This window comes from Vulpes vulpes, chromosome 14, assembly GCF_048418805.1.
Source record: "Vulpes vulpes isolate BD-2025 chromosome 14, VulVul3, whole genome shotgun sequence".
NCBI classification, from domain to species: Eukaryota; Metazoa; Chordata; class Mammalia; order Carnivora; family Canidae; genus Vulpes; species Vulpes vulpes.
In genome coordinates, this window is record NC_132793.1 from 420209 (window position 1) to 433143 (window position 12935).

The window sequence follows — 12935 nt, forward strand, 5'->3', positions numbered from 1 at the left end:
CAGAGAAGCCAAACCCCCGCGTGCGCCCCACAGTACAGAGCCCTGCAGCAGACGCGAGGGTTGGAGGGGGGACGGGCATCGCTGGGCCGCGGGGCGGGGGTGCGGGGGGGCGACGCGGCCGGGCCTCAGGAGTGTGGGGAGTGTGCGGACACCCGCGCCCACCGGGCTCTGGGTCAGGAAGCCCCCCGGAAACAGCTTGGGCTCCTCAGAGCGTCGCTCAATCCCGGCACAGAGCGGTCGGCAGCCTGGTGGGGCTGAGGAACAGAACGTGGGGTCCGTGTTTGCATCCGTTTCTGAAACGTCCTCGAAGTAGTCTTCTGGAAATTACCATCAGAGGAAGAAGGGCAGATCCGGCCGGTTCCACGAGGGAAGGCGCGCGTGCTCTTGGGCAGAAGGCCGCCCCCTCCCCCCAGCACGTCTGGCCGCGACCTGCGGGTCCCGTGTGCCCCGCGCGTGGCCCCTGGGAGTCTGACGTGGTCGCGCGGCGCATCTCCCCCAGGGCCTGACCCCTGCACGCCGCGAGGCCGGGGCTCCAGGGCGGGCGGCCGTGCGTGCCAGTTTCTGCCAAACCAGAGGCAGGTGGGGACAACCCGGCGGCGGCCCCCGAGGCCCCGCTCTTCTCGGTCCCGAGCCTCCCCTTGGCGCCGGGGCGCGACCCGGGCGTGGGCGTGGGCTGGGACAGAGGCCCGAGCCCGGGTGCCAGTGGGTCGAGCTCCGCCTCACACGGGCCCCGAGGAGGAGCCGCTGGGCTTGGGGAGCCTTCCGAAGGCCCCAGGCTGCGAATCACAGGTTGTACGAGCCTTCGGTTCCCTCCAAGAGGAAGCTCTTTCAGTCACGACAGCCGCTGACGTCTCTCCTCCGTGCTCACGATGCCGCTCACGAAGTGAGGGGTGGACTGCTGCCCCCACGCAAGAGCCGGCCGGGTCCTAATCCCTGGAACCTGCGAGTGGGAGCCTAAGTGGGAAAGAAGGGTCTTTGCAGGTGCAGCCAAGTCCGATCACCTTGGAAAACCCAAGTTGGACCTCAATCCAAGGACGTGCGTCCTTACAGGGGACGGCGAGGGGCCACACGAAGGAGGCACAGATGGGAGGGCGCCCGGCCCCCAGCGAGGACCCCCGCCCGCGCCTCGCGGGGAGCGCGGCCCTGCCACCCGTGCCCCGACCCTGGCCTCCGGCTGCGCGGGGAACGTGTCCGGGCCGTGAAGCCGCCCTCGCTGCTCTGGCAGAGGCAGCAAACGAGCACAGGAAACGCCAGAACGTGTCCTCACGGCCTGGGCCCCGCTCCCGGTCGCCGCCCGGCCACCCCTGCCTGTGCGTTCTAGATTGTTTTTCTAGGGAAAAGAAAAAAAACGCAGCACTTCACCACGGAGGCAGATTTTTTTTTTCACGTGGAAGTCTGCGTTGTTAAATACAGACGGCGAGAATGCATAATTCAGCATTTTAACTTTCGTGTTTGTGGAAGCAGAATAGAAGCCATGAATAAATACGTTCTCAAAAAAAAAGGTTGTTTTAAATAAAATAACATAAAAGTTCATTTCCTCTCTTCCCCCTCTCCATCCCGGAGTGGGTGGCGCCTTTGCTTTATTCGGTGATAGTGGAAAAGCGGGATCGCCGTGCCTCGGAAAGCTGCCACGGCGGCAAGTGTGTCGGGGCCGAGAGACGGCGGAGGGCGCGGGCCGGGTGCGCGGCTTTCCCTGTCCCCTGTCCTGTCGTAGGGACGCCGGAGGCCCCCCCCCCCCCCCCGGGGACCACAGGCTGAGCTGCTCCCTCGGGAAGGGTGGCCGCTCCCTGGCTCTGCACGTACAGCCCAGAGTCTCCCTCTCGTCCCCAGCCGTGGGCCGTGCGTGCCGGCGAGGACGGCGTCGGTGTCCCGTCACACCCAGTGTGGCTCCGCAGGGAGCGCGGCAGCCGGGACAGCCAGGCAGTGTTCGCTCCGGAGGCGATCGGACGCGTGCGCACTCCTGTAGGGACCCCACCGAGTCGTGGTCCATGGGGCCGACCCACAGAAGCCGCGGGGGTGTTCCACAGCAGCGTCTCCGCGTGGCCGGAAGGGGTTGCACGGACAGATGGCCGCCGCGTGTTAAGTGGGAGCTTCCTCTGTAACTGTACGCTGTAGTCCCAATCCTGTGGTCTTTCATAAGGATTTTATTCATTCATTCCTGAGAGACGCAGAGACGCAGGCCGAGGGAGAAGCAGGCTCCCTGTGGGGAGCCCGACGTGGGACCCGATCCCGGGACCCGGGGTCACGCCCAAGCTGAAGGCAGACCCTTGACCGCTGAGCCCCCAGGGGGTCCCTCCAATTCATGTTTTTAAAACGTGTTTGTGGAAAAGATTCTCCGCAGACGTTAGGCTGCTGACCAGGTCATGTTCGTGGGCGCGGGGGGCGTGTGGGGGTGTGCGTGGCTCCCGCCTGCTGTCCTGGGCCTCCCGGGTGGTCCCGCCGAGCTCGGGTTTTACCGTCTCCCCCAGGGCTGCACCCCCTCCCGCCCCCAGTCCCCGAACCGCACGCCCCGCACACATGCGACCGAATGCGTGAGAAGCTCCTAAGTGTAAGAAGATGCTTGATTTCTGTGGACAGGACGGGGACTTCTGCGTGATGCTGGCGGGGACGCGGCGTCGGGTGGGCATCCACGGGGCGAGCAGGCGGCCGGGCTCCAGGCCGTGGCGTCGCTGGGAGCTGTGGCGAAGTGCACACGGCCTGCTGCTGGCGCCGCGATGGCCTGAGTAGGGGTGCACGTCCTCCTGCGAGTGTCCCCGTAGGGACCGGGCCTTGGGGCCCAGAGCTCTCGGGCGCACGGTGGGAGGACGGCGCTCGCAGCACGTCTCGTGGGTGGTCTCGCTGGAATATAAATACGGGTCGCTTAAGTATGTAGATGCTCTTTAAGGGGTCTTGGGAGAAACACTTTAAAAACCCCAAAAAAGAACAGAGACCCAGCAGAGACGGATTGAGGGCACCGGGCTGGCTCAGTCAGTGGAGTGTAGGACCTTGGGGCTCTTGGGGTGGTGAGTTCAAGCCCCATGATAGGCGTGGAGCCTACTTAAAGAAAAAGAGGGAGACACTTGCTGTTCCCCATGTTTAAGGGGGTGTGAGGACCAGCTCCGTCCGCCCAGGGGAGCCCGGGGGCCGCTGTGCTTGGGGTCATTTCCGTGGTGAGTTGTCTGTGGCTGGGGTCCAACCAGCAGAGTGGAGTTGGGGGCCATGGGGCACGGCTTGGGGTGACGGCAGTGAGGGTCCCTGTTTCTCGGTGGCTCAGTGGGTGGCGCAGAGCTGTGGGGACAGAGGTGACCACCCCTCCCGCCCCGGGGCCCTGGGTGACCTCAGCTCTCCCGGTCCCGCTCTCGTGGGCCGTGTGGCTCTGGGGCATTGGTTTTCCTCTCTGCCTCCTCTGGGCGCCTGCAGGGGCGGTGGCGGCGGCGTCCAGGGCTTGCACACGGACCCTCGTGGGGCCCGGGACACCGCCCGGCCGCGGTGTGCACCCCTCCTGGGCCTCGGCAGCGCTCTTGACGGTGGGGAGCCGGGTCTGTGTTTGGGGCGCTGGTGCCGGGGCGGCCGTGGTTGTAGGGCGGGCGGCCCGCAGCAGGCCCCTGGCCCGGCCCCCCAGGACCTGGGTCGCCCCCAGCCCCGGGGCGGTGACGGCTCAGGGCGTCCTCGGGCTAAGGAGCTGCTGGCTGGGTGCTCGCTCGCGGGGCCAGCGCCGGGGGGGGGGGGGGGGGCGCCCTGCACGGTGGGGCTGCGCGGGACCCCGGACCCGGACCCCGGACCGCGGAGAGCCAGCCCCGCCCCCCCCCCCCCCCCCCCCCCGCGTCCACCATCCGCGCCAGCACCTCTGCGGGCCGCTGTGCCTCCCGGCGGCGGGCTGAGCACGGCCGGGCCTCCCTGGGCTGGCGGGCGGGGATCCCGTCCCGGTCGTGCGCGGACGCCCCGCGTTTGCTCCCGGCTGCGGCGGCGCGTCTCCTCCTGGGCAGGTGGAAGCGCCGGCGGGTGTGCCCGAGGCCGGGGCTCCCGGGGCTGCGGGGGGGCTGCGGGGGGACCGTGTGCGCGGCTGCGGGGGCGGGGCCTGCGGGGAGGCGGGGCCTGATGGGGCGGGGCCTGAGGGGGCGGTGTGGGGGCGGGGCCTGCGAGGGGACGGAGTACGGGCCGAGGGGCGGGGCCTGAGGGGCGGTGCGGGGGCGGGGCCTGTGAGGGGGACGGTGTACGGGCCGAGGGGCGGGGCCTGCGGGGGCGGGGCGGGGCGACGGTGGGGGCGGGGCCTGATGGGCGGGGCCTTTGAGGGGACGGAGTACGGGCCGAGGGGCGGGGCCTGAGGGCGGGGCCTGAGGGGCGGGGGCGGGGCGACGGTGGGGGCGGGGCCTCATGGGCGGGGCCTGTGAGGGGGACGGAGTACGGACCGAGGGGCGGGGCCTGAGAGGCGGGGCGGGGCGACGGTGGGGGCGGGGCCTGATGGGCGGGGCCTGTGAGGGGGACGGAGTACGGGCCGAGGGGCGGGGCCTGAGGGCGGGGCCTGGGGGGCGGGGCGGGGGCGGGGCCTGCGAGGGGGACGGTGTACGGGCCGAGGGGCGGGGCCTGCGGGGCGGGGCCTGCGGGGCGGGGCGGGGCGGGGCCGCGCCGCGGCTGACGCCCGCGCCCGTTGCAGTGAACGAGTTCACCGTGATCCGGAAGAAGTTCAAGTGCCCGTACTGCAGCTTCTCCGCCATGCACCAGTGCATCCTCAAGCGGCACATGCGCTCCCACACGGGCGAGCGGCCCTACCCCTGCGACATCTGCGGCAAGAAGTTCACGCGGCGGGAGCACATGAAGCGGCACACGCTGGTGAGCGGGGGCGGGGGGCGCGGGGGGGCACGGGGGGGCACGAGGGACCCCGAGCCCCGCCGCCCGACGAGCTCCTGCCCTGCGCCCGGGCGCGCCCGCGGGTGGCCCCGGCCCGACCCCTCCCGCCCCCGCCGAGCCCCCCGCGCCCCCTTGCGACCTCCTCGGCCGAGGACTCCGCGTCCCGGGCACCGCGGGGCCAAGCCGGGCGGACCTGCTCGGCGGGAGGCGGCGGGGGAAGGCCCGTGAAGTGCGCGGATTCGCCCAAGTCCTGGGGCCAGGCCGGGCGGGGAGCTGAGCGGGTGAGCGGGGCCGGCGCAGCCCACAGCGCGTCTTCCGGGCAGAGCCGGGGCAGCCCCGGGACGGGGGAGCGCAGCCGCTGACCCACGGACGTCCGTGGCCCGGGCCTGCAGTGTCGCCCCCGGCGGGGTCGAGCGGGGCGGCGGCAGCCCCGACCCCGGACGGCAGGTCGTGGGGCCAGCGGCTGCGGTGCCTTGAGGCCTCCACCCGCAGCCGCCCTGGGCCCAGCATCCCCGTCTGCAGAGCCCCGGGAGCCGCAGAGGTTAGAGGGCTGTGTCCGCCGGTGCCGCTGTGCCCACTGGGCAGAGGAGTGGCGGCTTGCCTGGTGCGCCCGCGCCGGACCGCGGTGTCAGGGTGATGACATCGTCTCTTTAGCAAAACCACATCATGGCTTTGGGAAACGTGGATCCCAACGATCCGCTCAGTGTGCTCGTGGCCCGGGGCCCGTGGACGGGCTCCTGCATGGGCCGCGGGGAGGACCACACATCCCTGAAAATGTACTTCAAACGGTTGCAGGTTCACCTTTTTCTGAGAAGCGGCTCTGTATCTTCCCCTTTAATTAGTCGGGGGCCCCCGACTGCAGGGACAGGGACGCAGCTGAACCCCGCGGGCAGCAGGTGGCAGGGGGGGCTCTCCACGCTAGCTCGTCCTGCAGGGGCCCTTCTGTGTGGACGTGGCGCTTGCGTGTGCTGCGCAGGGGCCGGGAGTCGTGTGGACGACGGGGTCTCAGGAGCCACGTCCCTCCACCCAGGATGAGCCACGGGTTGCCATGGCGCCCGCATCCTCCCGCTCTCTTCCTCCCGTTTGTCTGTTAGGACAGGTGCCCAGCCATCTGGTGCTGGCCGAGTGGCTCCCTGCGACACCTCTGTCGCTCCCGGGCGTCCTGGCACAGCCCCCAGCCCTCTGCAGGGGAGCCCAGGCCCGGAGGCACCCCACGGGGCACCGCCTGCTGCTGCCCAGCCAGGCCTGCTCTCAGATCAGTGCTCGGAAGGGGCCGAGGAAGCCCTGAGGAGGGAGGGTCCCGGGGCCACATGGTCCGAGGCTCCGTTTCTAGAATCAGAACGTGTGGGGGCCCGGCCTGTCCGCGCTGCTCAGCAGTGAAGGTTCAAGCCGTGGTCTTGCCGTCGGGGCCTGTGGAAGGCGCGACCAGGAGGGTGGGTTGTTCCTGAGGGTCTGTGGAGACACCGGGCTGGAGGCAACGGGGTCCCTCCGACAGTGCAGCACCCAGGACAAGGACACATCGGTCAGGGGCCGTTCCAGGTGCGGAGCAAGGACTCCGCTCAGCAGACCTCGTCCACTGTGACGCCACTGGCCCTGTTCTTCCCACCGTGATGGGGTTTCCCGCGTTGCTCCAGGACTCTGGGGAATTCGGGGGGGGCCAGGAGTTGAGATCAACTCTGCTGCTCCCTCCACCGACCACCCATCCTGCGCACCGACCGCCCCTGCCCTCCCCTGCCCCCCGCACCGGCTGCCCCGCACTGACCGCCCCGGCCCCCCCCACCGACCGCCCCGTGTTCCCCCACCCCTCCACCCTGCACCGACTGCCCATCCCCCACCCCGACTGCCCCACCCCGACTGCCCGTCCCTCTACACCAACCACCCCGTCCCTGTCCCCGTCCCCCCCCACACTGACCACCCCCGCCCCGCACTGATCTCCGGTCCCCTGCACTGACCACCCCGTCCCCCCACAGGTCCACAGCAAGGACAAGAAGTACGTGTGCAAGTTGTGCAGTCGTGTGTTCATGTCGGCTGCCAGCGTGGGCATCAAGCACGGCTCGCGGCGCCACGGCGTGTGTGCCGACTGCGCAGGCCGAGGCGTGGCCGGACCCCTGGACGGCGGGGGCGCCGAGGGCTCTCCTGAGCTGTTCCCCGGCGACGGGCCTTACCTGGAGGACCCCGACGACCCGCGGGGGGACGGCGAGGAGGAGCTGTGCGAGGACGAGGACGAGGTGGGCCTGGCCCACGAGGACGCGCTGCTGGCGGCCGAGAAGGACGAGGACTCACCGCGGGGACCCGGCAGCCCCCCGGGGGCACCCGACAAGGACTTCTGGATCTCTTAGGCCCCGGGCTGGGCGTGCACGTTTCTGAGGATCGGCTCCCGCCCGGGCCCGGGCCCCCAGAGCCGAGCAGGGGACCCGGGGGGGTGGCAGCCCGAGCGCCCGTTCCCACATGTCTGCGAGTTGTGGAGGGTCCCCGGCAGGTACGTGTGCGCAGGCACCCTGGGAGCCTTGAGGGCGGCCCGGCGGGCGCCGTGGTGGCGTCGGGGATGTCGAGGCAGGTTTTGCATAGTCCGAGGTCCGGTGCCAGAGCCCCCGCCCCCGCTCTGCGCCCCCTTCCTCGGCAGCCCGGTCGCGGCCCGTGTTGCGGTGGCGGCCGCCGGGCTTTGGTGCTTCACTTCCAACAGCTGCAGACGCCCCGCGGCCGAGGACCCCCAGGTGCTATGTTCCCGCGGCGGCGGGAACGCGCTGCTCTGCTGCGGGTCGGTGCTCCCACCCGGCCGCTCCGTCCCTCGGGGCCTGGGCGCCGCGTCCTGCGTGCACTTCCTCGGGGCCCGGGGTCGCGGCCCCAGCTCTGCCACCCTCCGTGCCCAGCCCCGTGGACCCTCCTGGGTGGCCTTGCCTTGTTGCTGCTAACCCCGGGCGGTGCCGCCCCGCGTGCTGCCCACACCTCCCCGCGTGGTGGCCGGCCTCGGGGGACGGGGGCCTCAGGGTGGCCGCACACGCTCCCTGGCCGTCCTGCTGTCCCTCGGGGGCGCCTCTCGGCCAGACTCTCCGGGGCGCACAGGCGCCCCGGCCCTCCCCGCCGCACTTTGCCCACATTCCGGCTGCGCGGGCGGCACCTGCGGGCCTGGTAGCGACCCAGGCCGGGCCTGCGGGCCCCTCCCCCTCCCCCTCCCCCTCTGCCCCCCCCAGGCTGCGGGCCGGGCCCCTCTCTTCCTTCCTGGTGGAAAGGGGAGACATGCAGGGCGGTAGGGGGAGGTGGCCTGCAGCCTCGTGGGGGTCGTGGGGGTCGGGATCAGGGGCAGGGCCGCCCCCCCACCGCCTTCCCGGGGGCCCTGCCCGCTGCACCCCTGCCCCCCTCCGTGGGGCACCCTGCCCGCCCCCCTTCCCCCCTCCACCCCCCCTCCACCCGGGGCGCCGGGAGCTCCCCTCGCTGCCTTTCTCGGAGCGGGCGCTCCGCTCACGGGGCCTCAGAGCTGCGTCCCCCCCCCCCCCCGACCTTCGGACCCTTTTCTAAGCCGCCCCACTTTCTTACAAATGTATTTGGAAACCAGACCTTTGCTACCACCAGTGTCTCTGGGTTTTGTACCAGTCCCACCGCCCAGGCCGCGCCGGCCGCCTCCGCCTCCGCTCTCAGGACACCTGCTCTCTGACCCGCTCCCCGCCGGGCGCTGCCGGTGCCACCGGGCGTCTCTTTCCTTCAAAGCAACACTGTCCCGGCCCGGGGCCCAGTCCCGCCCGCGCCCCGCCGACCGCACCACCTCCCAGGAGGCGCCGAGGGAGAAGAGTGTAATGAAGGGGTTTTTTTTACGTGACTGTTTTTTTTTTTTTTTTTAAATCAATGTTTAAACGAATAAATATTTTTTTATGAAGAGGAAAAAATGTGTAGATTACATTTCACGTTTTGTACTTTTCTGTTCGTGTCTGTATTTTGGTGTTTGCAACACCAAAGCGGGAGATGCAGTCCGTGGAGTGGCGCGCTCTTTGGGGCTGGGGGGCACGGGGCCCTAGGACTTTTGTATCAAGCTCTGGATCCTGACCAGGTTGTACATTTGGACTCTGGGTTTTGGGAAACAGTCATAACACTGCCAGGACCGCACAGGGACCTCGACGCGAGAGACACAGCTACTGCTTCCAACTTTGCACATCTTCCTTTTTAAAAAAGAAACTCTGAGAAAATGCAAAAACTGGAACTTTTTGCAATATTATGAAAGATGATCTTATTTTCGCTCATTCTGTGACATGTGCAACGCTTAAGAAAGCCATACTTAATGGTTGTTTTTATTTTTTAGATTCTATATTGTGTTTTGTATGTGGCCCTTTCAGAACTACTTGTAGTGAGGGTGCTGTGTGTGTGCTTTTCTTAAATATTTATTTTTTCAACATGCTTTCAACCTGTCAACAAAAACAAAACAGACAAAAAAGGGCAGTGTTTGAAAATTGTTTTCTTTTTTTCCTTGGGGATAATCTATATTATATCAACTTTATATTAACGATCATAAACCTGTGTCTGTATTGGAGATGTGCGGAATATTTGGGAGAAGACTTTGGTGAGCGGTTGGCAGGAAATCACAGCTGTCGCCGTCTGTAGCCACAGGGCAGGCGGACGATATCCTCTGCTGGTCTCGCACCTGCCGCCTGCGGGTGAGCTCTGGGCCTGCCTGGGGGTCCCCTTCCTGTGACGGGTTAGCCTAGACATTCTTGCAAAGCTTCCACTCTCAATAAACTGGGAAACTGCTGCTCAAGCGACGCCTCGTGTTTCACAGCGTCCCCTCCCGCGGCGTCAGGGACGGAGCTCTGCGGCCCGCAGCCCGGCCTCCCCAGCACGCCCGCCAGGTCTCTGCGTCCTTCCCCCCAGGAGGCAGACACGGCTTCTGGAAAAACCCCACATCTTTAATTTTTCTCCTTGCCTGGCGCGGCCCAGACCCGAGACACCTGAGCTTCGCGATACAAACGTCAGCCCCCGGAGCCCTGGAACCGGCAGGTTAAGTGCGGGCAGGGGAGGCCCCTCCCTGACGCCCCTCAAAGTGCATCACACACTGGCCCCCTGCAGCCCATCCCATCCGCACCCTGACAGGGCCACCCTGGGGGCCTCGGGCCAAGGGGACAGCCCTGAGGTTTGGCTTTAGTGCAAAAGGCTGGTTTCTTCAGAGGCACTTTGAGTGGTGGGACGCCCCCACCCTCTGGGGGGGCCAGCGGCTTCCGGAGACCCTGCCGCGGGGGAGGCCCGGGGGGGTAGCTTATGCCCCCCAGTCCTGGCGGCTGGTGGCCGGGCGCTCAGTCCAGGAAGCGCTGGCACGCCTTTTTCCAGCGGCAGGCCGTACACCACAGGTCCCGGTGCTCCATGCCGTACACCTTGCGGCACTTCTTGGCATCACCTCGGGGCTTCCTGCGGGCACACGGAGACGGCGGGGGCTGAGGCTGGCCCGGGCCCTTCCCCGCCTGATGCCTGCCCGGGCCCCTCGACGCATCACGCACCTCGGGCTGGCGCCAAGCTTGGAGGGCAGGGTCGGCACGCAGGTCCGGAGGGCGGCGGGCTGCGGCTCCAGGCGGAGGGGGGCCAGGCAGCCCTGAGAGGAGACACAGCTGCGTCCTCCCCGGGCCCAAGCACCCCGACCCTCCCCCAGCCGCTGCCCGGGGCTCGCCCCCCCCGGAAGGCGGCATCCCCGCGGCACACCTCTTGGGGTGCCGCCGAGCTCAGCAGCGGGACCCGGGGCAGGGCCAGCGGGCGCAGCAGGCTGGACAGGCTGGGTGGCTCGGGCAGCTCCAGGCAGGGGAAGGCGGGCGGCGCGGGGGCCGTGGGGCACACGGGGGACAGGCCGGACAGCCCGTCTGCCAGCACGTCCACGCCAACGTCCAGCTCTGTGTAGTAGAAGTCCTCCTCACCGTCGCTCTGCTCCGGGTCTGCCTGCCGCCTGCTGGGGACACCGCGGGCGGGAGCTGAGGCCCTGGTCCACCGGGCTTGCCCCCCCCCCCACCTGCCGGCCCCACCGCACCCCAGGTGCACCAGGCGGATGTGTCTCTGCATCCCGGAGGCCGTGCTCAGCACCTTCCCACACCGCTTCCATAGACACTGGAACAGGACCTGCACTGAGCTCTGGGTGACAAGGGCTGGTGGTCAGGCTTGGCCACCGCGTCCACCCCGCCCTGAGGACTGCCTCAGGCTCACCTTCCTCTTCCTTGGGGCAGGTTCCCCAAACAGGAAATGGGCTGCCTCGGAGGGCAGTGGGGGTGACGGGGTGGATGGAGAGGACTGGTCACTGGCCAGGTCCCAGCCCCAGTCTCCGCTGCTGCTGCTGCTGCAGCTGCCCAGTGGCCGCGCCAGGGTCTCCTTCCAGGGCTCCAGGCCAGGCTCTGTGGGGACGCGCCGGCACCTGTCAGGGTTCCTGGCGGGCCCAGGCCGCCCGGCAGAAACTGCCGCCGCAAGCCCCTGCACGCTGGGCCTGTTCGCAGGTGAGCGTGGAGGGCGCAGCGTTCTGCAGGAAGCAGCGGCCGGGAGCAACTGGCCCCCACTGCCTGAGATCCGGGCTCCCCAACACAGGGAACGACACACAGGGACACCCTGTGGGGGGCACGCCTGGCCAGCCAGGTGCAAGTGGGGGGGCACAGGCTCGCAGACCCCGGGCACTGCGGCGCTGGCCTCGGAGGGGCACGGGGGTCCTGGTGTCTGTTTCCGGCCTCACGAGATATTTAGGTGGTGGTGACCCTTGCCTCAAGGGGTGGGCAAGTGCACGGCCCTCCCTACCCAAGCCAGGTGTGTGTCTCACCTGGGCTGCAGGCTGCAGCTGGGGCCCCCAGCAGGAGGGGACTGGTTGACAGACTCGTGAGGGCGGCCGCAGCCATGACCTCATCCAGCCGGGACTTCCCTGGGGGGGCTCTGGAAGAGACGTGGGTGGCGTCCAGCAAGTACTTGAAGCCCCTCCCCTGGCCCAGCACACGTGCAGGCCTGGGCACTCGCGTCTGTGTGTGTGTGTCTGTGCACGCGCGAGAGCGGGCCAGCTCCCTCCCTGCAGGCACAGGGCTGGAGGCGCGGCTCCTCCCCCGGCTCGGGTTACAGACCAAGTCCGCAGGAACCACCGGGAACCACGCAGCGGGTCCCCCCGCGGCCCGCGCCCCTGCAGCCCGGGCTCGCTCGCGGTGGTTCCCGCAGGCCCGGGGCTCGACCCCGCTGGGCCGGGGTCTCAGGCCCCAGCTCCGGGCCGGGCGCAGCCGCCCCGGGGTCACTCAGTGACCAGGGTTGTGCAACAGCAGCGTGGGCCGCGGCCAGCCCGGGAGGGAGGGAGGGGCAGCGGGGCGGCCGGCTCCGGCGCGGGCGGGGGGCCCGGCCCGCCTCCACCCGGGGGCCCAGCGCGGGGGGGCGCCCCGGAGGGCCGGGCAGGGCTGGGAGCCGCGGCCGAGGCCGGGCCTCCCGAGCGTCCTCCACCGCCCGCAGGCCCGGGCCTCGGGGGCCTGGCGCCCCGCGCTGCTGCTCCGCTCCCCCGGGGCTGCAGGGCCGCGGCCGGACCGCGCGGGGGTCGGAGCCACGTGCCCGCGCCCCCCCGCCGCCCCGCGCACCTGCGCACCTGCCGCGGGGGCCCCGCTCACCTCTGCGCGAGCACCGGGACGTGCGCCGACGGCGTCCGGGGCCCCCCCGCCGCCCCCGCCCGCGCCCCCGGGGCCCCGAGGAGGGCGGCCCGCGGCTCCGGCTCCCGCGGCGGCGCGAACTCCGGGCCCGCGAAGCCGCCGCCCACGGCAGCGCCCTGCGGAAGGGGCAGGCTCAGCGGGCTCCCAGCGCCCCCGCCCCGCCCCGCCCCGGGCCCGGAGTCCGCGCAGCGCCGACGCCATCTTCGCGGCCCCGAGCGCGGCCGGCGCCCCGCCCCCCGGTACCTGCGGCGGCGCGAGCACCGAGACGGGCGCGGCCGCGGGGTCCCGGCCGGCGGCGCGGGGCGGGGGGCAGCAGCCCGGGGCGGGCGGCGGAGGGCGCTCGGCCTCCATGGCCGGCCGGGCCGAGGCTGCAGCGGCGAGGGCGGGCGCTCGGGACGCGGCCCCCAGGCCGGGCGGGGCTGCCCGGGCCGCCGACCCCCGCCCGCGATCGGCCGCCGCCCGCGCCGCGCGGCCCGAAGCTGCCGG

General features: G+C 70.1%; 2 protein-coding genes across 3 annotated transcripts in view; one reads left to right on the forward strand and one right to left on the reverse strand.

Annotated features, from left to right (window-relative positions):
- ZBTB46 (zinc finger and BTB domain containing 46) overlaps window positions 1-9571 on the forward strand; it is a 52297-nt gene extending 42726 nt beyond the window's left edge. For both annotated transcript variants that reach the window (XM_072735331.1, XM_026015025.2), the window contains exons 4-5: window positions 4634-4809; window positions 6798-9571. In XM_072735331.1, coding sequence (XP_072591432.1) covers window positions 4634-4809; window positions 6798-7166 — 545 coding nt within the window. In that variant the 3' untranslated portion in view covers window positions 7167-9571. The remainder of the gene's footprint in view (window positions 1-4633; window positions 4810-6797) is intronic.
- SLC2A4RG (SLC2A4 regulator) lies at window positions 9254-12935 on the reverse strand. Its single transcript, XM_072735332.1, has 8 exons — window positions 12693-12935; window positions 12411-12565; window positions 11594-11703; window positions 10996-11180; window positions 10823-10923; window positions 10504-10741; window positions 10305-10396; window positions 9254-10215 (listed from the first exon to the last, which is right to left on the reverse strand). The coding sequence occupies exons 1-8, from the start codon at window positions 12798-12800 to the stop codon at window positions 10104-10106; spliced, it is 1101 nt and encodes a 366-aa protein (XP_072591433.1). The 5' UTR covers window positions 12801-12935; the 3' UTR covers window positions 9254-10103.